The sequence below is a fragment of the Eleutherodactylus coqui genome, chromosome 5 (genome assembly GCF_035609145.1).
Source record: "Eleutherodactylus coqui strain aEleCoq1 chromosome 5, aEleCoq1.hap1, whole genome shotgun sequence".
Classification (NCBI taxonomy): domain Eukaryota; kingdom Metazoa; phylum Chordata; class Amphibia; order Anura; family Eleutherodactylidae; genus Eleutherodactylus; species Eleutherodactylus coqui.
This window is the reverse complement of record NC_089841.1, coordinates 174249527-174277497: the sequence shown is the minus strand read 5'-3', so window position 1 is coordinate 174277497 and position 27971 is coordinate 174249527. Positions and strand designations below refer to the sequence as shown.

Sequence of the window (27971 nt, the reverse complement as noted above, 5' to 3'; positions counted from 1 at the left end):
ATGTAAAAACAATACACTTTATTCTAGAAGTCGCAAATAGGTATCAAAATGAAAAGGAGGCAGAGGAAATGCAGGGTGCATAATAAACAGGCTTGAAGAGCTGATGGTGCATGTGATGGTAAAGGGGGTGGAGCTATGAACCAACTATACACAATAGGCTGAAAGGGAGTTTATCAAGAACTTGACTTTTATTTTAAGAATCTTCCTCATTTGCGCTGTCCCCTTCATCTTCTCCTTCTTCCGTTTCTTTGTCCCCATCTTTAATTTCTTCAAGCTAAATTGACAAAAATAGCAGTGGTTTGGTTAGAAGACATTTCTGATATTAAGTGTGTGTGTGGTCGTCTCTGGATAACATGTACTAGTCAAACTAGCTACCGGTAGTATCAATATAAAAGGCTACTACTCAACCTCCCTCTGGTAAAAAAAAAAAAAAAATTCCTTAACAGGGTCACAGTTCACTGTACCAGTGAAGAGAACGTCTGAACAATTTTTGTTTAAACTGAGCAAGCCAACGATGATTTTTACTCTTACATAAAACGATGAATGGTAAGCGAACAAATTAATCATTCAATTGTTGGCTGTGTTTACACGTAACGATCTCAAATTCGAATGATCTATCGATTTTTTTTTTTATAATCCTTGTGTAAAAGCATTTTAGATAGGTATATAGTTTTCCATACCTCGATACAAAACTGTAACCCTGTATATCCCTAAATCTAATGTATTAACTAAGGCCACTTTCAAATCGATGTGAAATGGGTCAGACGATAAAGCCTGTATTCCAAGTATACACAAAGAGGTATGGAACCGACAATTCCCCCCCCAGGTCTTCATAAAACACACTGTTCACATTATACCACACAAAAATGGCTTTACTAGCAGAAAAATCTGGCAAAGGTAACTACAAAGTAAAAATTACAATTGTCAATTCCTTACCGTGTCTTCACCCTGATCATCATCATCAAGCAGGTCTCCCTCTTCTCCTGAATCACCCGCTTCCTCTGCCACCATTTTCACACTTGTTTCCTCCTTTTTCAAAGAGCTACTGCTCTGATCATCATCCAGTTTGGTCTCTGAAGTAGACAAGTTTGACATATCACCATGCTGCACAGTAGCTAAAATACTGATCTATGACTAATATGAAATGACAAGTTTTATAGTAATCCAAACAAATATCACACAATTTCCTACCTTGTTTTGACTGCTCACGTTCAATACGTTCCAAACTTTCCAGAAGAGAATCTACTCTCTGCTTTATCTGACTGAGCTCTTTTTTGATGGTTTGTAAATCATCTCCCTTCACTGTAAAAGGTAAGGTTACTTGTTAGAAACTAGCACACAGAAAAAGTGATGTCTGTGTTCAGGAACCTTTAAAGGACTTTTTCTGGAGACAAGTATCTGAATGGTAGGGGTCTGCTGCTCAGAACCCCCAGTGATCAGCTGTCATCACATTGCAGCAGCCCAGGTTTGTAATGCAGGCACAGCACCTATTGAACTCAATGGAAGCTGTCTGCATTACCAACTGTTCTCACTCACAGCATGGCTGATAAAACATATCATTATTGATGACTTATGCTCAGGATAGGTCAAATAGTTGAGGTCCCAGTAAACACCTTTAAGAGGCATAAAATATATTTTAAGGACAGTACAATACTAATAAAATAAGTTACTCTTCCAAATGTAAGAAATTCACATGCAAGTTGCTCTAACTAGTAACAATATAACAGATTAGCCATAAAACAAAATGTGTTGATTAGGTTTCTCTCCTTTGGACTGCCAAAACATCTGACCTATCAAGACATGGACTCTAAGGCCACCTTCACACATTACAGAAATGCTGTGGAATGTCCACAGTGGAGGAAAAAAACAAAACAAAAAAACCAGCAGCATTTACAGTTCACACAAATAGATCGGCAACAAAAAGTGACCAAAACTATCATTTAGATGCAGATTTGATAAATATTTGCTGCAGGTTTTCCACTGCAAACATGATCTGTATGAAGGCAGCTCAAGACTTTTGAATGTGTCCCGCAGATAAGATCCATTAAAGTCTCTCCATAAATCAGACTTACAACACATCTCAGACATTCTTCATTTGATTGAGATCTGGGAAATTTGGAGGCCAAGTCAACATCATGAACTGTCATGTTCCTAGAACAAATCATTTTTAACTTTATGGCAGGGCACATTACCCTGCTGAAAAAAGCCACTGTCATAACTTTTGTGAGAAAGTTGGGCATATCCTTATATGCCAAAACTCTGCATGCATATAGCTATATCGCAGGAATGATGGAAACTGAACTCGACCCATTCTGGGGCCAGGCATTTGGTCTTAATTCCCTTATACTAGGTATCCTGGTCCCTCTGGAGCCCTTAATCTGGAATATTGGACAATGAACAGTGGTAACACTACCACCATATTTTTATACAAGAAACACTAGTCTCTACTAGCAAAGCTATTGCCATGCAATGTATTTATCGCCAACCTCCCACATTATCTTTTCGCAAGTCTATAATACTTCATGCAGTTTCTTTTAAAAGGACTAGTTCTACAGATAGAAAATGCCCTGACAAGCTTGCTCACTTATGGGGCAGCTGGTGTTCTACCTCTGACTTTACACTCCTAAACTCCTCTCCATCTGGGTACATGGCACATAAGGCTGATAACTGCATGTTTGTTGGTATTCAGTTCTTGTTTGCCGATATCCTGAGACCCTATCACTGTGCATTTCACTTTATTGATAAACATGGCATTTTTTTAGTACACTCCTTTTGTGTATGAGCTTTGCTTATTTAGTCAAGATTATCCTACCTCTTGACAGGTGCACATTCTCACAAGATAATCAATGTGCATTTTATCTGCCAGTGGTTTTAAGGTTATGGCTAATTAGTGCCTATAACTTGAGGGTCATTTGGCTCCCCGCTTAGTGTTTCACAAAGAACGTGAAGCACTGAGCAAGATGTGAGCGATACTCCGCTATGTTCTGCATGAGTGTGACCAGCTAGTGGTGACATCACCCGCTCTTGTGCTGGATTAGACAATAGTTGTCCAGTGTGAGTGCACCATTACTAATTTAACATGCAAGGCCAATTACCTACCTCTGTTACATGACACCAACAGGAACTGATAGGAGACTTGTTTGACTAAAAGCTCAGGATAATTGCCAACACATTAGATTTCCTTTTATAACATACTGAGCAACTATTATTTTTCAGGGGATCAAAACACCTTTAGATTTAACAGGATGGTATACTGACTTACCACAGTTATGATTTGCTTTACTCTAAGTAAATGTGCTAAGACAAAAATGTTCAACTTACATCTGCTAGACTTTGAAGACCCACCACGCGGACCACCCTTGGAGTTGAAACCACTTTTTCCACGACGGGATGTATTTCCAGATACTCTTTGACGTTTTGAAGGTACCACAGCCCGAGCTATTGGTGGTGGTGGAGGTGGCACACGAGCTGCAGTATAGCTGTAATATACACTAGTCAAAAATGATGGCATCAAGTAACCTGTACAGCACGAAGCCTGCAAAGCTTTTGTTTTACATGAGGCATTCACTTACCTGTCATAATAGTCCCGCTGAAAATCATAGTCCAAGTCAAAAGATGACCTAACAAGGCAAAAAGCACACTTAGTTTTAGTATGTGTGGCATTATAAAAAGATTTTACATGTTCTATTACAAGGGAAATAGATTATACATACCTATATACACTTACAAATATTTAAAGAATACTTAACTTTGAGAAAACAACTTAAAAAAATTAATGGAAAGATGGAAGCAAGCTGCTGCCAGACACTACTGGCAATAGCTTTTGTTCTAGCAGATCAAAATATTAGGCATGCCTTAAGAAGAATGTTTCACCACCATTATTGTGCTTTGACACACCAATTCAGGGAGAATACTATTGATGACCTATCCTAAGGATAGGTCATCAATAGTTGATCAGCTGGGGTCCGTCACTTGGGATCTCAACCGATCAGCTGAGCGGGCGCATGCTGTCAGTGTCGCAAATACAGAAGTCTCCGCACCGACCTCTGTAGTGGCCGGTGATGGTAACTGCAGGCACAGCTCACGCAGATTTTAATGAGAGCCGTGCCTGCAGTTACAAGTGCCGGTCACTACACAGGAGGTCATCAGTAGTATTCTCCCTGGAAAATCCCTTTAACAGTAACAGGAGTGAGCAGGGCTAGCCTGCAGCTCATGAACATTGACTACTTTTAGAAGTTCTCTGTGGCTGCTACTAAGATGTAAGTTTCTGACAAACCCCTTGACATTTACATAGTACACACCTTTAGCTGTAATCAGCATTGCCCATCACTACCTAAATGTTGCACTCAAAAGGCAGCAAAGGTGGAGACATAATCCCTTTAAAGGATTATTCCCATCTCAGAATTCTGTCCGCGATAGAATACCCCATCTGCATGCGGCAGCTAAGAGGCGGCCTAGATTATGGAAACAGCCAAGCAGGCGGTGCTACCTTGCTTTCGTAACGTAACTGCAGGGAAGCTACGGAAACAGCACTGGCTTCTAACATGACACCGTACACCAAAATCTTGCCAACCAATAGATGATGTAAAACAAGTGTCTAAAGATGCACAAAATTTTATCTAGCATTAGACCAGGCACTCTAAAAATGTGTCAGGTTTCTAAATTCACACTGCTTACCATTAGAAGGGATTAATAAACCTACAACTATGTCTGCACAGGTGTTATTATAAGAATGGAATGGGCCAAAAAAATTGCAGGGTCCTCAATTAATCCCATGCAGATTTTGCTATAACACCAAGGTAGTGGCGGAGCTGTAGGCAGTTTTATAGTAAGCTACAATGAGTGATGAACCTTGCCCCCATATATTGGCCATACTATATCCGTAAATCAGAAGCTATAGCCAAAGTTTGACAATTATGTTTTATTTTATTTTGCTATTGCAGCCATTCATACAAAACGGACTATAGTTTTAGGATGTTCTATCCATTTAAAAGTGATAAAATACCAGTAGTTGCAAAGAATAGCGATCAGATGGGACAAATACAGCTGTCATAAATGTAGCGCATTTTCAACGGTAGTTTAAGTTTACACTGCATTAGGGTACGTTCACAGGTAGTGGAAATGCTGCCAATTTTCCACTGCAAAATTGGCCCCAGCATCATGTAATACAAGTGCTGTGGGTGAGATTTCGAACAAACTCATACACTTGAAAATATATATAAATTCCACAGCATGTTTTTGTTATGAAATTCAACATGGGATTTCTTCAAATGTGGTGGTGTCAAAATCCACTTGCAACACCTGTAGATTTTGATGCGGATCTGCAATATTGATATATATACCCACTGGCAGTATTAGTAAGTTTGCCCCAGTGTTTCTCAACTCCAGTCCTCAAGTATCCACAACAAGTCATGTTTTGAGGGTATCCTTTAGGGAACATCTGTGGCAATTTCTGAGAAACGAAATCCTAATCCTATCGCCTTTACAATACTAAGGAAATTCTGAAAACATGACATGTCTAGTGTCATGCCACTCTAGTCCCGAAGAACATCTGTCTAAAATACCATTTCAAAGCACAATGCAAGTTTACTTTTAGAAAATAATTAATCATACCAGAGTTCTTGCAGTGACAAGCTAGGCTTGAGAATGAACTAAGCAGACAAAGGCATATCAGTTTTTCCCCATCTGCCAGCTTGTTTCACACCACCAGCCAAAGCAGCACACCAATTTCAGGACACATGAATCTGCATTTCAAATACTAAATATAGATAATTTGATTTGCTACAGTACCATACAAGCTCCCACACATTTCCAGAGTTCTTCAGATAACTGCAGAAATGTTACATTAGGAAACTGTAGTTTCAAATTTTTATTTTAATTAAAGGGTACTGCACTGTCACATTTGGAGTGTACTGGCTTCGCTGGCAGTTTTTAGCTCCTTCTGGCAGCGCAAGACCCCCACATATAGCGCTATACAAAGCTGTCTTCATCTGCCAAAATGATCCAAAAACAGCCGATAGAGCTGGAGCCCTTTAACTTTAAAGTGCAGGTACTCTAAGGAATTCCATATAAAGTGTCCAAACACCAAAGCTTCATTGATTTTTTTTTTACTCACCCATACATATCTGCTGCTGATCGTTTGATTCCTCCTTTTCCTCTGTTTGCTTTGGGCTCAGCAGCCAAGTTGATATCTAAAATAAAGTGCCAGTTTACATTGTGTTTATCTGCATCCCAATTCTGACAGCTTGACCAAGATTTAAATTTATAGAAAGTATAACTCAGAGTTCCAAACTAAAATGAAATTCCAGCTTGGCTGTGAAAGATTTCTAGATTCCAGATAGAAAGCCATAAGACATTCACAAAAATACAGATACATGATTTACAAACGAAGATTACGTCCAAAGTGTCAAGCCATAGGAAGTCCATATAAATTAATAGCCTATTAAACAGTTTTCCAGTCACTCACCCAGGACCTGCCCAGCTATCATTCGTCCATCCTCCCCTGCTACAGCAGTACGGGCAGTGCGTTCGTTGTTGTATTGCACAAATGCAAAGCCCTTGTGTACGGAGCAGCCCACAATCTTGCCATATTTAGAAAAGATTGCTTCTACATCTCCTCTCTTCACCACTAATGTGTTTAGGTTTCCAATAAATACTCTGGAGTTCAAAGAGCGAGGGTCTGTTTTGTTAGTGACATTGCTCGCCATTGCTCTACTCCCTACAGTAGCAATTTGGTACCCTAGAAAAAAAAAAAAAAAAAAAAGCTATTTAAAAAACAAAATTCATGAACAAGTATGAAAAAAAAAAATCACTGCTGCATGTCAAGGCACATTAACCTCCAAAGAATATGGAACTCTTAACTCTATTGTGCAAAAAGCTAGTCTGAGTTTTCAAACCTCAGAGGGAACCTGCCAGCACCTTAGAGCACTAAAAACTAAGTTAAGGAGTTTAGCAGTGAGGAAACAGGGGCCAGGGAGCTGCTTTTTATACTCACCAGGTTAGTCATTCCAGCGTTGTACCCTTGAGAAAAATCGGTCCATGCACACCATGTAACTTTTTAGAAGGCCACGTGGACCCACTCTTACAGAGAGCACAGAGGTGTGGCCATCCACATTAAAAAGGTAGAATGATGGCTGAACCACCGTTTTGGTCAGTCTTGCAGATACAGCCATATACATTGTCCATATTGGCAGTCACCTGAGCCCCATAATGTAGTTTACAGGGCTTAAAAGTGCTGTCAAGTTCCTTTTAACCACAGATACATGGGCAGATTGATCAATTGTACTGAAGCGATCTTCCTAACAGCCATTCACAGGACAAACATCTTAGTGGTCAAGGTGGCAATACACATTAGAAAATGAATGGTGGTTCATCCATCAATCCAAAGAGTACCTGCACCTTCAGTCTACATCACTCACGCTCTGTTGGCTGTCTTCAGCTCCAGCAGGCAGCTGAAGACGGTCCCATATAGCGCTATATGGGACCGCCTTCAGCTGCCAGGAGAAGGCTAAAACAGCCGACAGAGCACAAGTGCTGCAGACTGAAAGTATAGGAACTTTTTTTTTTTTTTTTTTAATAAAGTCTGGTGAATCAAAGTCTTGCAGAGAAACGCATGCCTATTTTAGTCAATATTGGCTGTCAGTGTCATTCTAACTGGCCATATATGTTCAATGACACCAGGTGATAGGTGAAAGATCTTTCTGGAAAGTCTTGTCCAACTATTAGATGAAAGTTTCAAATGTGGTAGACTTCCCTCTAGATGATGCCTGTCAGCAGTTGCTGAACTGATCGTTCGTTCTCATTCGTTGGGTGAAAAGTTATCATTATGGTTGATATCGTTCATTTTAGTCTTGTGTATAAGCATCTTCACATCACTGTGAGCCAACATAAGCAGATATAGCAACACAGCCAGATCACATAGCTTTTGAAAATCAGGTCTAGTAAGGGTCTACATACATGGTGTGGTCAAATAGCTTGGTTTTGCCACGATTACTACTAAACTGGGGAGAACTGCTGCAGATGTGTTGCACTCTTAACAATGAACAAGTATCTGACTTTTGTATATAATTAGAGATGAGCGGATATACTCGTTTCGAGTAATTGATCAAACACGGCGATTTGCGAGTACTTCTGTACTCGGGTGAAAAGATTCGGGGGGGGGGGGGGGGGGGGGGGGGGGGGGGAGTAGCAGCGGAGACCAGTGGGGAGCCCCCCCCCTCCCCACTGCAACCCCCCCACTCACCCACGGCGCCCCCCGAATCTTTTCACCCGAGTACGGAAGTACTCGAAAATCGCGGCGCTCGGGCGAAAAAGGTGCGTGGCCGAGTAGGTTCGCTCATCTCTATATATATATAATGCCCAATGCAAGCCTCAACATTTTTTTTTTGCATTTTTCCCTCTTATTTTTTTAAGCATTTAAAAAAAAAAGCCGAATTTAAAAGAACCTTACTTTCTGAAGTCATCCTACAGTCTAGTAAGAAAAAAACCCTTTGTATAAAAGTGCCAAATTAACCCCTTAGTGACAAAGGCCCACGCCCCCAAGTAACTTATTTATCCACCGATTTAGCTGTATGAGGGCTTGTTTTATGCGGGACAAGCTGTAATTTTCAATGGTACTATTTGATATATCATAATGCACTGGCAAACTTTAAAAAATTCTAAGTGAAGAGAAATGGGAGAAAAAAAAATGAAGTTCTGCTATCTTTCGATGCACCTTGTTTCTACAGCGCACAAACTGCAACAAAAAGGACTATTGGTCAACTTTATTCTTTGGGTCAGTACGATAACTACAATATCAAGCTTATGTAGTTTTTTTCCAAAGATATTTAATTTTTTTTAAACTATTTTCTGCCGCCATCTTCTGCGCACAATAGCCTTTTTAATTTTCCATCTACATAGTTGTGTGGGCTCATTTTATGCAGGACAACGTGTAGTTTGCGCTGGTACCATTTTGGAATATATATAACTTTTTGATCGCTTTTTTTCTGCATTTTTCCTTGGACAGGAGGAAAAAATTAAAAAAAACAAACACATTCTTGGCTTTTTTTTAATGACATTCATCGTGCGGGTTAAATAATGCATTACTTTCATAGATTGGACTTTTATGGACGCAGCGATACCAAATGTGTATTACTTAGATTCCTTTATTAAAAATATGGCATAAGGAGATTTTTTTTATAATTAGCTAAGCTTTATTAATCTTATTTTTACTTTTTAGTCCCCAGGGGAAACAACTTGCAATGCTTTGATCACTCATGTAGTATGATGTAATGCCACATCATTACATCATACTGTGATTGAGCAGACATTCTATCAAGCCACCCCACGAGCAGGGCTTGATAGGCATTCTGAAAGGCCCCAGGGCTGTCATGGCAGAAGGCCCTCGGCTGCCATGACACCCGCGATCTCGGGGGGGATTTAAGTGCTGCTTTCAGAATTGACAGCGACATTTAAAGGGTTAACAGCTCCGATAGACCACGCGGCTTATCGGAGCTGTTGTCGCCGTGTGTTTGCTGTAACAGCAAGCAGCCGCAATGTCTGGAGGGAGATCGCCACGCGATCTCTCTTCATACGTAGCCTACAGCTGCAGGATGTAAAAATACAATAGGCCGGTCACTAAGGGGTTAAATTGGGCCTCAGACCCATGTAAAGCAGCTGGTCTGAAATAAAACCAGAAGTGGGTGCACCTACCAAAGACTGCTTGCCCAGAATCTATGTAAAGTGGGCACTTTACTGGCAAAAGGTCTTCCTTCATGTGACAGCAACTTCCTTCTGCAGAAAGATTTGAGTACCTGCACATTCACTTTCATAGTGGTTCTGCTCAGTCGCCTGCTGAAGACAGTCCCATATAGCACTAAGTTAGCACTTTATAGGTTCATCTTCAGCTGCCAAAAAGAGCTGAAAAATGCAGATGAAGCAGAAGTACCCAAAAAGGTGAAAGTGCAGGCAGTCTTTAAAGGAATTTCCCCAGGAAAGCATGTTAATCCTTATACACAGGATAAGGCTTGTGTCACACGAGCACATGTATATTTGCATTTCAGCCACATTTTTGCACATCGTGCGTTGTGTATTTTCCTGCACAATAGCATTTACTGTATTTTTTGTGCATGCAAAATTGCGATCGGCCATTAGAATGGCCAATTAGTTTGAGTTCAACATGTGTTCTTTTCCTGCATAAATGCACAGGAAAATAGAGCATGTTGCATTTTTATTGCACTATTTAAATGTGCACACAAAATACACACTTGTGAAGTAACCTTTTGAAAACAATGGGTTTTATCTGAGTATTGAGCGCACAAAAACATCCATGTGACACAGGCCTAAGGGATAACTGATCAGAGTGAGGTCTGATAGCTGGAACCCTCACTGATCTAAGAACATAGGATGGTGCCTACAGGAATGAAGGGAAAAAAAGCATGGATATGCTACCTCCAAATTCATTGGAATTGCCACAGATAATGGAACACTTGCACTCTGCTACCTCTAGCAGTCCTACTGAAAAGAATGGAACTACAGTAAAACCTCTACTAGAATTGACATCTACTAAGGCCGATTTCCACTAAGGCTGTTTTTTTTTTTAAATCCACATTTTGTCTCTAGTGACATTGGTTGCCTCTACCACCACTGGCGTGTCCCTACTACTGAACCCCTGTGATCTCCTGCTTGGCGTCCTCTCCTGCTAATGCAACCCACCCTTCATCGTCAGTGACGGGTAATACACAGATTACGTAGATGTGACCTGCAGTCCTATGTAACACCACAGATAACACAGTAACATGTTTTTCATTTATTCTATACAGTAGTCTTATATTCATTTATGGTTATTGTTTTTGGTACTAAAGATCATATTTATTCTCCATTAAATGGTTTGTGTGTTTGGAATGTCTAGAACGAATTAATTTACCTCGAGTAGCAACGGTTTCAGGTAAAGCAGGTTGCTTTCAGACGGATTACCAACGCTAGTAGAGGTTTTACTGTATAGTATGCATGTGTGACTGCTGTTCCGTTTATTCCTGTACACACTGGTGCTCTGTTCTTGGGACCTGTGGGAGTCTCAATGGTCAGACTCCTGCTGATCTACAAGTTATCCCTATCTTGTGCATGGGGGGTGGCGGGGGTAACTTGCTTTCATTGGACAGCTCCTTCAATCTCATATCTTTGAACAGGCAGACAGTAGTCATGACAGGCATCTCCTGCATGCCCACATTTGCCTATGGCCCAGGGACAACCGCACATACCTTTTGACCAAAAGAAATGTTAACATAGGCACACCCACTTTTACACAGGTTTTTCTGTACAAATACACATGGGTTGTCTCAGCAGGATCACCCCACTTGAAGCTTTTGCATTTAATGCCTTCAAGTGCTCATATTCTAAGGAAAGCTATTCCCTGTTGAGTGTTGGGCTACTTGCATATTCTTAAGTCTAGAATCACACATGCAGTTTTCAGCACAACCCAAGAGTAGGTCTAAGATCAATATACTTTCTTTTCTGTAACAACCTTAGAGGGAGGAAAAGAAAAAAAACCCCACAAACTGCACGTGCGATTCCAACCTTATTCCTTAGCCTTATTCACAGAGGCAATTTTAACATCCAAATTTGAAACCCGAACAGAATTCTAACCCATTCAAGTCAATGTGTGTGTTCACGTGCATTTTTTCATGCATCAATGGTCCGTTTAAAAAAACAAAAAAAAAACCCGTAATGCTCTCGCATGGCATGCATGTGCCCTCAGTTTTATTTTACGCAGACTTCAATGGGAGTTTTGATTTACATCAATCGGACCACCTTCCTTGACATGTGAAAGACCCCCCCCCCCCCCCCCCCCCCAAAAAAAAAGACCACTTCATGTAAAACCTATAACACTCACAGTTTCCCAACTGAAATTGCACTTGCCTGTGTGAATATAGCCTTAGGTTGTCCACAGGGTCAGTAAACCATTTTCAAAAGGTTTATAGCCAGTGAAATGCTTTAGTTCTTTGAAAACCTTTAATTCGTTCATGTATCCCAGTTCTTATGCAGCAATTACCAGCGATACCTTTTATTTTTAAACTATGTAGTAAGCTATGTGAACAAGTCTGTCATAATGAAAGTGATGGGCTCAGTTAATAGTAACATGTTATCGATGTACTTTTTTTTACCTTATTCAACCAGTCTTACCAGGCATCAGTTGATTAACTTGCCAGTGGTCTTTCTCCGCTTTCTGCTGCAGATTGTCAACGGTGGGGGCTATAGGGTATGGGAGGTGGGATGGGGAGGGGGCAGGGAAAGGGCCTAAATGAAGGGACATTAACTGCAACTGTCAAAAATGCCACTGCCCACAGTGGTAATGCACAGTAGGAAAACATTACAAGTGTTCCAACAGCATTACTAAAACCTATACCAAAGATTGAAAATATTTCATAAAGCTAGCTGCATAAAGTAAAACTTATAACATATCAAGAAAAATTTTAACATCTACACATCGCAACTGGGAGATTTTTTTTTCCTGTTTTTCATACTTTTAGCAAAAAAAAAAATTATAGACTATGCATAATTAAAAATTAAAGAAAGACTCCTTCCCAATCCAACCCCCACCATGAAAAATTAAAAAAAAAATTAAAACAGTGAGAAAAATTTAGCAGCAGTACCAATATTTATACATACAGTTTATATAAAAACTATAAAAATAAAAAAAAATTAGAAATACAGCAATGTTAAAAAGGAGACCAGTAAGGTAGGAAAAATCTTGAAAAAAAAAACAAAAAAAAAACAATTTAAAAACACAGAAAATGCGAGACTTACTGTAGTTGGCGTTTCAAAAAAAATTCTTCGCTGTGAAAAAAAAGGGGGAAAATTATGAAAATAATCCAAATCAGGTTTAAAAAAAAAGTAGAGAATTTCAGTAAAAAGTCCACTTAAAAATACTAGCAATTCTTAAAAATGATTCTCTTGTAAAGCGTTACTTGTCATCATGATCAGGTAATACACCCCAAAAATTCTGCATTGAAAGGATGGGAAAGGGAGGGTGGGGGTAGGGAGGAGATGAAATGTTCTTCCAAGCAGTTACAGTGCTGTTCAAAAGTCCTGCATCACTCTAAATTTTTAAGATCTTAATACATTGAAACCAAGCTTAAATTAGGAAAATCTAGATTTGGCAGCATTATATGGCAGTGTCTGAAATTTGAGGGGAAAAAATCCTGAAAGTTTACTTTTTCACTGAATGCTACAAGTATACTACAAAAGTACAATATGAGAACATTAGTAATTCAACAACACTGCATTGGCCATGCTTTGTTCTTGGTCACCAAACTATCTGTCAGGCATGGAGTGCAGGAGCTCCCTCTTCGGCCGCCTGCAGACGAGCGGGTCGGATCCGGCGGCGAGAAATCTCGCCGCGGGACCCGACCGCCTGCAGAGACGAGAGCGTACTCACCCGCGTCCGGCAGCCGGCGCATGCGCAGACCGGAGCCGGGTGAGTGTCGTATCTGTGCGAGGCTCTGCGAGCCCCGCACAAAAATAGGACATGCCGCGGTTTATTTGCCGCACGACATTTCGCGCAGCCAAACCGCGGCCGTCTGCATAGGAGTGCGTATTGTAATGCACTCCTATGCAGGCTTTGAGCGGCGGAAATCCCGCCGCGGGATTTCCACCCGTGTGCAGGCGGCCTTCAACAAAAACTAGGTATTGATTATGCTTTCAGTCAGGTCCCTTCTCATATTGCAATGTCTTGAATATTTCCACAGACACTCTTTGCCATGAGATTTCTGGTGACTGGGCTGGCTATTCCACTTGTTGGGTACTGTTCCTCAGGAACCACTAAATCATGTGTTTTGACCAATGGCAGGCAGTATCCTCATCCTAAAAGATGAAGTCCCCATTGGAGGAAAACAAACCTTGGGCGCTCAACCCATTCTGGACCACATAATGTATATACATCATGCAGTTGTGGAGAGTGTATGGAGCAGCCCCTGATTGGTGCTACTATAGCTCCAATTCTGGCAATTAACTATTGCACCTAAAAAGTCAGCCAAAAGTTTTTATTAGTACCATTTTGGGGTTGAAATGGCTTTTTTGATCGCTCATTGCACTTTTTTGGGAGGCAAAAAAATGAACAAAATAAGCATTTTGCCTCCATTTTAAAGTTTGTTTTTTTCGTACCCCTAAACTGTTTTTTTTTTTTAACAAAAATGGAAATACACTGCGCTGTGATTGGATGCTATAGGCAACTACAGGACTGTTATTTTTTTAGACCATTTCATAAGTAGTCTCCCAAAGAAACATACAGGCCTTGTGTTCTGAGGGGGGAGGATGGAAGAGCCAGGAGCACTGTAATGTGATTACTTGGCGCCTTCCATACCATTGGGACTGCAAAGGTCATAACATGTCCCTTCCCATACAGCCACAACCAGAGATTTGTTAAACAGGTATTGCAACAAAAATGCAGAGCCCATGCTTTGTCCTGATCTACTTTACAACCAAAGCATAAGAAGTAGGCTTTGTGCATGATTGCCGTCATACAAGGCTTGTGGGAGGCAAATATAATCTAACCACAAATGTAGCAGAACTGGTTTGCGCTGTTCACGCACTTACATGCCATATTTCCAACACGTTGAATGTAAAACACCAATGAAGGTGTGGACAAAATTATGAACTTACTTAATCATGCCTCTTAGTACAATTTTTTTTTTTTTGTAGAACAGTAATCTGAAATCTACACGAAATTACAAATATGATATATAGAACATACTGTATTTTATTAATTAAAAATTTAGATAAAATCTCAACCTTTTTGTAACTGATGAGGGACTTTTGAACAGCATTGTAAGTACAGCATTTTGCTCTTCTAATGCAAAAAATAAAGTTCATATTGTGGCAACAATTGGAGAGGTGGTTATTTTTAATTTTCTCAATAGTCTCCCATTAAATAAAGTTGGAGCACTGCAAGCTATTGAAAACACCTGGACTACTACATGTGAATTTGGAGACTACTGTATTCTCTAATGAAAGGCAGGAGAGGGGGATGTATTTAATTTCTCTCAGAACAGGTCAGGGAAGGTGGAGGGGTAATTTGGAGAACTGCTCAGATCTCTGTCCTGTGGAAAGGAGAAGGGGAAAATAGTTTAGATTCAGGGAAATTGGAAAAAGGGATAGTTGGGTAGGAGAAAAAAAAGAAATGCACATACCCATTTGAGATCACATTTATACAAAAAAAAAAATTTGGAGGCACTTCTAAGATTTAACAAGTGCTTCATGCTCTTGGCCATTTCCACTATTACAGCAAACAAACCATCTGAACCACCAAGGGAGACTGCGTTTACATCTGCGGTAAGGGATAGATAACATCCATCAATGGTTTTCGGTTTAAGGATGGAAATTCATGAAAGGCTACCCAAAATTGTGCCGAAGATTTTTGCAAACGGAAACCAGAATTTTCAGATTGGGCACCATTTGCAACCAAACCCAGCACCGCTGTAACAAACTTTCTTTGCACTTAGCTGACATGTCACTAGCAAAACTTGTCCCCCTGACACAAAAGGTGCCTGTGACCGCCATGAGCTGGAGAAAGTACACTGCCCTATGCTTTTGCTGTTCCCCTCAGCTCAAGGCCATTATTTAACAAGAGCCATGACACCAGTGTAATTATGTTGGGAGGAAACCAATTATATCTTTTGGAGAAAAGTGGGAGGAGTTTAGATAGGAGCCCATGCTGCGGTAGTCCTGATGCGCCAAAATCCCACCCACATCCCACAACAGCCATGTTACTGGCAAAGTTTGAGTCATTGGCAGCTGTAGGTGAGCTGAGGTCAAGTATGCGATTTACTATATTCTTATGTGCAACACCCATAAGGTGGTATAGGTATATGGTGTGCCCATTGGCGCAACCCAGCCTCCTCTAAGACATGTGGTAACCAGATGTCAATCAGGTGATTTAATTTCTTATGTTTGGGAATGTTAAATTACAATCCTGAAGAAGCCATGAGCAGTGGCGATACACGTGGGTCCCCTTTGAGCACATTCGGCTTCAGTACTTTGGGTGAGATCCCCTCAAATGCATTTTGTTTATTCTTTTATTGTCTAGATCACATCTGCTACTGGGGGCCCCCATATACAGGTACCTTCTAGTTAAGAGCTAAAATTACTTTTTTGCTCCAGGTTTTAATCAAACATTGCCCATTTCCTAGGCTGCATGTTTATTATTGCCTTTTTTGCCATTTACTGGTTTAATGTTGCCACAGGTTAACATTGTATATTGGGTTACCTGAGGGGATTGGAGGGGTAGCTGTCATATGAAACTCCCTCGTGTTTTAGCTTTTTGTATGGCTTTAAGGTCCTCTGTCGACGGGCGTTGCGGTATCTCGCAGCGAATCTCCGCCGCCCAGGAACAGGAGCCACAGACGAATGAATCTCCGCCGGTCAGCCTAACAGATAGTTTGACCGCGGAGAATCGCGGCAATTCACAGCATGCTGCGAACTGCCGGCCGTGAGCGGAGAATCGCAATGAAGCCATCCGTCATGTGATATTTTTGCTGTGAGCACAGCAGAACTATCGCGGTATTACGCGACACCGCCCAACGCGTCGTGCGCTGCACCGTGGATCTGGAGAGGCGAGTATGGGGTTTTGGAGCCAATGGCTATTAGGTAACATTTTGGGGTTTTTTTCAGTCTGAAGGACTGTCATAAATTGTGCTATTTTTAGTGGGTGGGTAAGGCCCCCTGTACACAGCCAAGGCAGAATATCGCTAGCAATATTCTACTGCGGGGAACAAGGAAGGATGGGGGGGGGGGGGGGGGCGAAAGCTGACAGGTCTCATCGGTGAGCCTATCTAACAGATAGGCTCACAGCGGAGAATTGCAGCATGCCGTGATTTAAATCCCGCAAGTGGAGGATCGCTCGTGGATGCAGACGCTGCGCTTTCCATAGCAACACTATGAAAAGCTTCACACAGCATGATCCGCCGGTGGATCATTGTCCGTGGACAGGCAGCCTAAATGGCCAGCTTGTGTTTCAGTTTAACAGCTGAAGCAGCAACAGTAGTGAGGGTTCAGATCAGATTTAGTGCAGCTCAGCGAAGTGAAATCACACGATCGATAAATCAGGAGCTAAATCATGCATAGTAGCGTTTCTCAATACTCTTTTCCATTCTATACATTAGTGTTTCTCAACTCCAGTCCTCAGGAACCCTGAACAGGTCATGTTTTTAGGATATCCTCAGTATTGCACAGGTGATGTAATTATTGTCAGTGCCTGAGACATTGCCACATGTGTTATTATAGGATATCCTAAGAACATGACCTGTTAGGGGGTCCCTGAGGACTAGAGTTGAAACACTGATGTATAGGATGGAAAAGAGTAGAACTGCAGATGAATATTCAACTTACATCTTAATGAGATGCATTTTCAGTGTGGTGCCGTTTGTCATATGGCAGAGAACCACAAAGCAAAAACTGCTCGCAGTTCTGCACTAAACTATAGCAGTTTACAGTAAAACCATGTATGGTTCCAAGTCATGTGACAAAAACAGCACAACTGCAGCCTGAATATACACTTAAAGCAACCCTCTGGTCCTGGAGCTAGACTAAACCGCTTCCCTGGCTACCTGATACACACTGTGCATTAGGGAGCTATTACACAAGTGCTAGCACAGCCTGGCAATTGAATAGAAACAACTGCTCACAGTAGCTGCTAGCACTCATGTAAACCAGTGTTTTCCTGAAAATAAGACCCAGTCATTAATTTTTGACCCAAAGAGACACTAGATATTATTTCAGGATGCCTTATACTTACCTAGCAGGCTCTGTCCAGGTCCTTCCCGCTGCTCTCCAGAGCTGTTCCCACCGCTCACACATCACTTCCTGATTATAGGAAACATAAACCCCATCTCCAGGAAGTAATGGTTGCGATTGGTTCTTCGACCGCGGCTCAGCGAAATCAATGCAGCACTCAGAACAAATCACAGCCATTGCTTCCTGGAGGTGGGATTTATGAATGCCACAATCATTAAGTGACGTTATATGAGCGGTCGAGGACTGCAGAAACCACGCCATAACTCTTGATAGCAGCATGAGGGACCTGGACAAAGTCTGCTAGAGATATGCAGTGTGGCTAGGGCTTATTTTTGGGATAGGGCATATATTTCAAACATACCCAGTCAGGCTAGGGCTTATTTTCAGGAAAACACAGTAGCACCCTAAAGCCACTCACACACAGCATCGGCAAAACCATACATGGAGGTCATGTGACTAACTGTTCCTGGTTCAAGCAACATGAACCTCATGACAGAATCCCTGTAAGATGCACACATAAAATTCAGAAGAGGAGCAGTTAAAATTAAGGTCCGTCCACATGTAAAATTAGGCTCTAGTTAAACCGTTTCAGAGCAAAACAGATAAAAGCGCTCGAAAGTCAAATTCATTTCTTTCTCCATAACGAATATTTACTTAAACTGGATGCACTGTTTAAAAGTGCATATAAACTGCCCACCCTCCTCCCGTACAACACCCACCAATCTGGAATCAATGTAAACATTGTATTGCAATGGCCATTTAGGGGAGGCCACAGTGTGCAACCTCTGCACCAAAACCCACACGTGTTATATGCGGGAATACAGCCTTTGGGCTAGAATATCAATTGTAGCTCAGAACCAATGCAAGAATAGCAAGTGCAAAATGGTGGTTTGCGGCCTCATGCCCACGGGCACGCACCGATTCCAAGTATGGAATCCCGCAGCAGATTCCACCCGTGCTTGCAGCCATGGACATTTTCTTACCTGTCCAGCTGCGGTTCTTCATCCCAGCCAGATCTTTTCTTCAGCACAACGGATGCACTCGGCCAGTGTGCTGCTCAGTGCTTTTTTTTTCAAATGTCCTGCTTTCCTGTGGCACATCTGTAGTGTCTGCCGTTGATCAGACAGCTTCCATTGACTTCAATGGAAGCCGTCCGTCCGAGGGGGAACCCGCATGTGATCTGCACGCCAGGAAAAATGGCACCCGCAGGTATTTAAAGGGGTTGTCTCGCGAAACCAAGTGGGGTTATACACTTCTGTATGGCCATATTAATGCACTTTGTAATATACATCGTGCATTAAATATGAGCCATACAGAAGTTATTCACTTACCTGCTCCGTTGCTAGCGTCCCCGTTGCCATGGTTCCGTCTAACTTCGGTGTCTTCTTGCTTTTTTAGACGCGCTTGCGCAGATGCATCTTCTCCCTTCGGCTGGTCTAGGAAGCATCGGCGTTTTGGCTCCGCCCCCTTTTCGCGGCATCGCGTAGCTCCGCCCCATGACGTGTGCCGGTTCCAGCCTCCTGATTGTCTGGAATCGGCACATGACGGGGGCGGAGCTACGCGATGACGCGAAAAGGGGGCGGAGCCAAAACGCCGATGCTTCCAAGACCAGCCGAAGGGAGAAGATGCATCTGCGCAAGCGCGTCTAAAAAAGCAAGACACCGAAGTTAGACGGAACCATGGCAACGGGGACGCTAGCAACGGAGCAGGTAAGTGAATAACTTCTGTATGGCTCATATTTAATGCACGATGTATATTACAAAGTGCATTAATATGGCCATACAGAAGTGTATAACCCCACTTGCTGCCGCGAGACAACCCCTTTAATTACCTGCGAATGCCCAATGATTGTCTATGGGGCATACTGAACTGCGGATCGTCTGCTATGGGGAGAGGAGGACTTAATTTCATGGAACAGCTTTTAATGCATAATGTCATATATGCATTATCTGTGAGGCGTATTCCTGCACAATGCTATACATCATGGAGACCGCATTGGGTCGGCGGAAGCTGTGCCATCACTGAAGGAGCCCAATAGTGACTAACAGCTGGGATCGGGGAAACCTGTGAGCTGGGGCATTTTACCCCTTAGCTCACGCAGAGATCCGCAATTCAAGCCTCCCATAGGGAAGCATGGACGTCCGCTCCTGAATTAAAGCATGCAGCTTTGATTTGCGAATTTTCTAGTCTGGAAAACAAATCGCAGCACGCTCCATTTCAGTGCGGCTCCTATTGAAGTCAATGGAAGCCGTCCGATCCGCAGCCTGTGGATTCCGCAGGAAAGCAGGCCGAAAAAAAAAATAAATGAAAAAACCCTACAAAACTGTACTGCGCATGTGCGTCGGCCGTCCCTTCCGCAGAACAGAAAAAATGACCTGGACAGGTACATGCGGTCGCCGGGAGGGCCGGATTCTGCAGCGGGCTCCCGCGTGTGCAATCCGTTCAGCACGTGGACATGAGGCCTAACAGACCTGTAGTCAGATGCACCTTCTATTATGCCCTATGGGGAAAGGCTTACAGTTAACTACTGCAGAAGTTTCCAAGGGTTGGACTAGCAGTCATGTGCTTCTGGCTCCACAGCCCCAGCCTTCCATGTGCATTGCCTTCTCGAACTACCGATATGGGAAACACCATAGGAGTCTGTTACCACAGAGCGCCTCTCCTCTGAGCTCAACTAAGTGCCCAAACTGCAAAATTAAAAAAAAAAAAAAAAAATGTTGGGACCCCGCACAAGGCCTCAGGCTGTACTCAGACGGCACAGCACGCGGCCTTACTAGTTTTTCAGACCACTGCGGTTAAAAAAAAAAAAAGGCAGAGTTGTAAGCCCCGTTTTCCGTGCAGGCCTTCCAGCTGCCGTACCGCCGCACACGAGGCTATCCTCACAGCCCCTCTGATTCCAGGGCTATGTCCGTCCCCCCGGCAGATGGCGGTCACTAGGCAGCGCTAATGCTCCAGTACAAAGCAGCCGTCCCAGGTCAGCGTGCAGCGGCGCCGCCATGTTCTGCTTCAACAACGTGCTGCTCACAGCCAGGCCCCGGCCGGCTCCCGTGAGGTAACCCGCGCCATCCCACCTGCTCTACAAGCCCCTCCGCAGCGACACGGCGAAACGACTACAAACCCGTGTAAGCAAGCCCTCATATGGCGCAGACACTCGGCGCGGCCTTAGCACGGGGGCCATTTTCAGACACGTCTCTCGTCAAGGACTCACCTTCTTCCTTCGCTCTCTCACAGGCGGCCGCTGAAGGTTTCTGGCTTCAGCGAGTCAACGACAAAGCGGGTAGCGCTACGGCTATAGGTAAGCTAGCGGAGAGGTATCGGGAAACGTCTACAACCGTCTCTGAGCCTCTAACATAAAATGGCGGTTTCTCAACTGCGCAGCTCGGTAAGAGAGGCACGTAATGAAAGACTGAGGCGTACTCGAAAGCCGATTGGACGAGAGAATTGTCAATCATGGAAGGAAGTCGCTAAACCGACCAGTGAGAGAGGAGGGGCGGGACTTATGAGTACCTTCGTCATGCTTGGGAAAGGCTGACCAATCAGGATGACTTTTAAGGCCCGCGTTCTTCTTAGCGTTTCCAGCTGCGTGACGTCACGCGGGTGAACGTTGCTATGGAGAGGCTGATAAGGGAGTGCGTGTGGGCTGTGTAGGCCAAAGGCCTGTTTCTTATGTGAATGCAGGATCAGTAGCCATGCTACAAGGTTCATCTGTAGCTACAGCAGACTCCACATCATTTAATGTACATGTCATGATACTATGTCCTCCCAAGTGGGGCTCAAACATTAAAGGGGTTGTCCACTAATATAACATGGCTGATCTCACCTCAGAATGGGTCAACAATAGTGGATCATTGCTGATTCCGTGGGGATCCAGCACCCAGGACCCCCAGCGGGCAGCTGTTAGGGCCCACATGTATTTTTTCAGTGCTGGCACCACATAGACTTACATTGGGGTATTCAAACATGCGTTAGTCACACGTGAGAGAAATCACAGCCTGTCCTGTTTTGGTCCGTGTTACAAGTCTATGGGAGCTGTAAAAATACACATGATACGTGTTTATTCACTGCGCATTTATGTAGGAAGTTAGGAGAAAGCTGCACCTTTAGTGCTCCTTCACAATGGCGCGGAGATTGTGCGAGATTGGTGCGTTGCAAGACGCACAAATCTCGCACAGATATGAAACCCATTCTTTTGAGTGGGTTCGTTCACATTTGTGATGTTTTCCTGCATGGCACCGCGTTGTAATGTAGGAAACAATGTATTGCAGCATGCCCATTCTTTTTGCGATACCGCCCATTGTCTGCAACGAGGCTGGCGGTAGCAGTGCCGGCCCCACTGTAACCAATGGGAGAACATCGCGATTCCCTGCCATGGCTGTGACAGCCATGGCGGGGATGAAGGGAACTCCGGCGGGGATGAAGGGAACCCCCGCAGGGATGCAAGGATGCTTCCATGTGAAAGCTCCTCACATCCAGGGGTTTCCAGAAGGATGGCAAGAGTGATATCGCCCTTGCCAGTGTAAAGGAGCCCTTATATATTTGTTTCTTGCGTACATAATATACAGCGATCGCTGCGTATTTACGCGCTTAAAAAGCTGAAATACGCAGGGAATATGTGTATTTCGGCTGCGTAAATGCGCTGTGTATTATGTGACCGAAATGTGATATGCTCATATGAGGGAGCCCTTAGGCCGCTCTCACACTAGCGTATTCCAACGCATTCCACACTCGTATCACCCACGCAGGGAGCACACAGAAGTACGGGGAGCTGACACCCACGCGATGAGAACACAAAAGTACGCAGCGGACGGCTTCCATAGGCCTCAATAGAAGCCTGCGGGAGACCCGCACTAAAATGGAGCATGTCCGGATTTTTCCCGCACGCAGATCCGCGCCTGAAGGGAAAAATGACATCCGCAGGTATTTAACTACCTGCGGGTGTCCAATGCATCCCTATGGGGCGCGGATCCGCGTGCGGGAAAAATGCTGCAGATTTTAACCCCGTGAACATGAGGCCTAACGGAGATCGCTGTACTTATCTATTACCACTGCTGCTGCAGGAGGCCGTCTATCAGTAACAGCCGATTATCGCTGCGGGATGGTGCGGGCTCAGCTCCTAATCCTGCACCATCCACAGGACATAAGTTTCTATTCTGTTGCGTTAAGTACCCCTCAGCTAGGACGTAAACTTACATCCCATAGCGTACCAGGGTTAATCACTTTCTCAATCTCGGAAAAGACCTCTTCAAGCCCAGAACAATCTGCATCTAATTCACGCGGCATAGGTATTTGAGATAGGTAATCTATTTTAATTTACCTTTGACCTGGGTCCATAGAAGAGTTGTGTTCCTTGATACTGTAGAGGGACTGGTAAAATGAGTGGAATTCCTCCAAAGTATTCCTAGTCGTGTGAATCAGTCCTCCTATGGAAGAGTTTAGAGACAGAATACGTGACTGAGGTAGTTTGGAGTGGAGGGTCCTCGCTTGCCATCTCCCACATTTAAACCCTGTGTAACCTATCTCCCAATGACCTTCATAACAGAAGACGGTATGGGCAGCCCGTATTAGTGTATCTTGACGCCACTGGAAGCTAGGCGTTCGACAGGAGCAACGCCCCTCTCACACCCCTAGCTTCCGATTGGCTCAAGAGCTGAAGGTCCTAATACTCTGGATTTGTGCCAGAAATAGCCTAGGTTCAGTTCCATCCCCCGTCTCTGCTCCCCGCTCGGCTGCTTGCGATGCTCACCTCTCCCGGCTGCGCTGCGGCCTACAGCGCTGGACTTAAAGGCTCATGTCTCGCTGTCTCTGCTCCCTGCTCGGCCACTTGCAGTGCTCACCTGCCCCCGGCTGTTCTGCAGACTCCGGCGGTGGACTTCAAGACGTTCCTCAGCTCCCTCTGCCTCCTCTCCCCGTTGCGCTGGTCTCTTGCGGTAGCGCAGTGCCTCCGTTCCCCTCTCCTGCGCAGTGTGGCGCTCTGTCACCCTCTGCGCTCCGCGCTCGCCGCTCCACCACTGGGTTCCGGAGTCTGAGGTGGGCCCGGCTGCAGTCTGTCCTGTGCTCCGCTGCAGGCTCCAGCGGGCATTGCTATGCCCATGGCGCTGCTCCCCACCTCCGCTGTGGCTCCTCCGGCCCTGCAGTGGGAGGCCTCAGAGAAGGACTTCGCTGCATGACAAGCAGCACCCAACAGAGCCGCGCGCTACCACAGACCACCAAGCCGCCGGCTGGTAAGTAACACTGCTGTGGGGGCATGGCACAGCACACTCACTAACAGCCAATGCAGTGGTACGGGTATGACAGGGCTGTTCCTCTATATAAGCCCTGTCACACCCTACCTTCCGGTGGTGTCAAGATACACCAATACGTGGGCAGCCTGTAAAGACTTCCTAATAATCCATGTATCTATGATGTAAAGGATCAGTAAGCGGGCAGACACATAGACCAATAATAAACAATAAATAAGTTGCTTTATAAATGTAGGGATATTGATGAAAAAATGAGAAAAATACATGCCCTATAATACTTAAAAGCATCAGCCAAGGAAAGGTAGGACTGCTACTGATTTCTACAGGGGTATTCCCATTTAAGACACTGCTGCTATGTTGTATTGCAATACGTTGGGCTGTTTCTGTAATTCCAGCCCATAGAGGTGGCCTGGGACAGGGATTGGGGAACCGCTGTTCTGGAGATAAGTGTTCGTCACAGTGGTTGGACCCACATTTATTACATGTTTATGGCATATCCACAGGCTATGCTATAAAGGTTTAATTTGAGAATACACCTTTTACATGTACTGAAGTGGCAATATCATTTTTATGTAGCCCTGGTAAATTTCATTTTGCACAAGAGATACTTATCCATTGGCACACATTACATGGGCAAAAACAAGATCCAAAGTATTAGAAGTTAGAAGTGAGCTACCTCCCCGGGTATGGAGAAAAGGATATTTCAACATTGGCGAGATAACCACAAATATCTGAATGGCTGTCACACTGCAGAGGGATCAGCCCTATTCTCATTTGCACAAGGAAAGACTAGAAGCAATGGGATGAAACTGAAAGGAAGGAGACACAGATTAGATATTAGAAAAAACTTTCTGACGGTGAGGGTGATCAATGAGTGAAACAGGTTACCACGGGAGGTGGTGAGTTCTCCTTCAATGGAAGTGTTCAAACAAAGGCTGGACAAATATCTCTCTTGGATTATTTAGTGAATCTTGCACTGAGCAGGGGGTTGGATCAGATGACCCTGGAGGTCCCTTCCAACTCTACCATTCTATAATTCTATGATTTCATGAAAACACACCATTTCCTCCTAAATGGATCATGGATGTCCATGGAAATGTTATCACATATGTCCGACTCAGTACTGCTGTCTCCATGGCAGATCATTCAACTCTGTCACTTTCTCATTTCACCAGCCTGCCACGACTTTTCTTTTGTATGAAGATGCCCTTTGAACAACTGTGCAACGCACAAGGCCCAGTTAGAAACACCACATCACGTACTCACATTCTACTAAATTGACAGTCTGAATCACCAGATCCCATCTATATAAAAAATGGGAGAGAGATCTCTTAATATCGTTTACGGAGGGACAAAAACAAAAAATATACACCTTCATGTATAAATCCTCAATGTTCAATAGATTTCAAGAGCCAGGGTTCAAGATTCTCTCTCGGTACAGGGTGCCCTCCCGCCTTCTGTGTCTCCACTTTGCTGGAGATGCGGGAGAGAACAAGGTACTCTGATGCCTTTTTTTGGGAGTGTCCTTATTGGCCGTTTTCTGGTCAGTGGTCTGGCGCATTACGTCCAAATTTACAAATTTCCTATTACATAAATCTCCGTCGTTATTTCTGTTGCACTTAAGCGACATTCCAATGTCCACCTATAAGTGCTCTGTGCTACATCATCTGGTGAATGCGGCTTGGGCATGTATCCCAAAGCTTTGGCATGCGTTGGTGCCACCCGTGGCAAGAGGACATTACTTTCCCTTCCGGATCCTCTGCGTGGCTGTGCAGGTCTTCCATATTCTCCTCTGTGGATGTGAGTGCACATTTTTTAAACTTTCCTGCTTTCCCACGGAATCCGTGGCACGTCTGCAGTGACAATTGCAGGTGTGCCGTGGATCGGACAGATTCCATTGACTTTAATGAAAGCCGTCCCTGTGGGATCTGCAGCAAAATAGAGTAGGCTGCGATTTGTTTTTAGGACCAGAAAGTCTGCAAAACAAATCCGCATGCTTTAATTAAGCTGCGGACGCCAATTTCTCCCTATGTGCGGCTTGAACTGCGGATCATCCACGTGGGTACCCGCGCAGATTCTGCAATTCAAACCCGCTCGTGGACATGAGCCCTTACTGGTCCATTTTTTATGTATTTTATTAAAAGTTATGTTTTAGGAGTGTCCCCAGTGCTTGTGCCAGAGGTAGGGACACAAATATAATCAAGCATCATCATCATTGATAATTATCAATATCTATTAAGGCCTGCGCAAAGCCCTTTAACAGTAATCACAATACATGTCCTTACATACACAGTCTCAGAGAGAAAATGCCACACAGTTAATATTTTATCGCATTATGCAATATTCAGGGTATGTTCAGACAAACAAGTTATGCAAATTGCTGCAGTTTGAGGCCAATCAGTTTGGGATCATAATAAAAGGGGAAAACCAGTTAACAAAGCTAACTGACAAAGTTGTCCCACCCATGTAAACTTTGTTGTGTTTGGTTTTTTTTGTGTCTGGATAAAGACTAAGGAGTGAAGATGCCTCTAAAAACACCGTTGAGAGCTATTTCATTGAATGGAAGAGTTTACAGAAGGTTTCATCATAGGACTATATACAGCTGGTTGGTCTTTGCATCATAATGCAGCAGAAACTCAAAGAGATGCCAGAACCATGACTCATAGTTGGAGACAATGGTCAGCAGAATGAAATGTGCATCACTATAGTAGGGATGTAATGAACATCACATACTGCTGATCGACGCATCCGACGTGCTGAAGTCTAGAGTCTCAATCCATAGCTGGTGATATTCTGTGTAAGGCCAAATTTGGATGCTCCCAAACCAATGATGACAGTTTCTTGAAGATTGGCTAAGGCAGGTTTGCAGTCAAACTATCTATTGTGATGACCACTCGTCACACAGCACAATCGTCAAGAGCACTTACAGTAGTATTGTTCCAAAGCTACCTGGTATGCCGAATGGCACACGGTATTTTGTTCAGCAATGAATCTGTCTCAGTAGTGATGATCGCTGAGCGAGGATCTGGCAGCCAGATGGCAATCAAATTGGTTCTTCTGCAGTTTTGGCGCACCTCACAGCTTGTAAAGGTAGAGTTATGGTTTAGGCTGCCATCAGCTTCAACAACTGATGACCACTGTTATGCATCAAGCACACACAGGGCCGCTATGTTGATAAGATGCTGCAGCCCATCGCACTACTATATGATCAAGGCATACCCAATGCCATTTTCAGCAGGATAACTCACGGTGCTATACAGTTTACATCGGAAGACATGCTTTGCAAGGTGTCTGGGTGATTGCTTGGCCAGCACGATCCATATGGCCAATATCATATTGTCAACAGCCCAGGAAAGTATTCGAGTACACATTGGACTAATGCCATAACACATTAGCAATTATTGCCCAACATTGTGGCCCCACCACGTATTGATCAACTTGTTTATTAGACAACAGTAGACAAGTCATCGAAATTGAAAGCGAATTTTGGATAAAGTTTTGGATAAAACTCAATTCTTTATATGTATGTGGAGTTTTGTCCAATTTCATGATTTTGTTTTCATTGTGTGGCATTTTATGTCTGAAGCAGCAAAGTATCTTCACCAATAATGAACCAACACTTTAGAGACAGTTCTCTGTTAACTAGAGAAGTCAATATACTTTCACATAACTAATTCTTAATTAATTCACACATCAGTGGGAATTTATTATTTCTTTATTGGTTCATGTATAACACCTATTGGTCCTGTTTCCGTACTTATTCATCTTCTTTCAACACAACAGGGAAAATGTACTAAGCAAAATACACCTAAATTTTGGCACAAATTTACTATGAAAGTGGAGTGTATGGCATGTACTAAATTTATTATGTATTTTAACACTTTTTTAACCTTCCTCAACAGTTTTGAAAGTGTTGTGGAAAATGGGGCAAGGCTAAGAGGAGTCGTTGAATACTCCTTTATTATA

General features: G+C 43.4%; 1 protein-coding gene and 1 long non-coding RNA gene across 5 annotated transcripts in view; both read right to left on the bottom strand.

The window, feature by feature from the left end:
• Positions 1 to 27971, bottom strand: part of LOC136628105 (uncharacterized) — a 304442-nt gene that overhangs the window by 227607 nt on the left and 48864 nt on the right. The window lies entirely within an intron of this gene.
• HNRNPC (heterogeneous nuclear ribonucleoprotein C) lies at positions 4 to 21150 on the bottom strand. Of its 4 annotated transcripts, XM_066603737.1 has the most exons (9): positions 20975 to 21150; positions 12784 to 12813; positions 6467 to 6739; positions 6116 to 6191; positions 3573 to 3620; positions 3322 to 3491; positions 1192 to 1302; positions 937 to 1073; positions 4 to 274 (listed from the first exon to the last, which is right to left on the bottom strand). In XM_066603737.1, exons 3-9 carry the CDS (start codon positions 6705 to 6707, stop codon positions 194 to 196), a joined length of 864 nt encoding a protein of 287 aa, XP_066459834.1. In that variant the 5' UTR covers positions 6708 to 6739; positions 12784 to 12813; positions 20975 to 21150; the 3' UTR covers positions 4 to 193. The 4 variants fall into 4 exon arrangements, with proteins under 4 accessions (XP_066459834.1, XP_066459835.1, XP_066459832.1 ...); XM_066603738.1 differs by lacking the exon at positions 12784 to 12813; XM_066603735.1 differs by lacking the exons at positions 12784 to 12813; positions 20975 to 21150 and adding an exon at positions 12160 to 12560.

Coding starts and splice junctions, on each gene's coding strand:
- HNRNPC (XM_066603735.1), bottom strand. CDS start 12,289: ATGTCCCTTCATTTAGGCCCTTTCCCTGCCCCCTCCCCATCCCACCTC. Junction 3,492..3,572: donor CAGCGGGACTATTATGACAG/GTAAGTGAATGC, acceptor ATTTTTGACTAG/TGTATATTACAGCTATACTG. Junction 275..936: donor ATGATCAGGGTGAAGACACG/GTAAGGAATTGA, acceptor TTGTCAATTTAG/CTTGAAGAAATTAAAGATGG.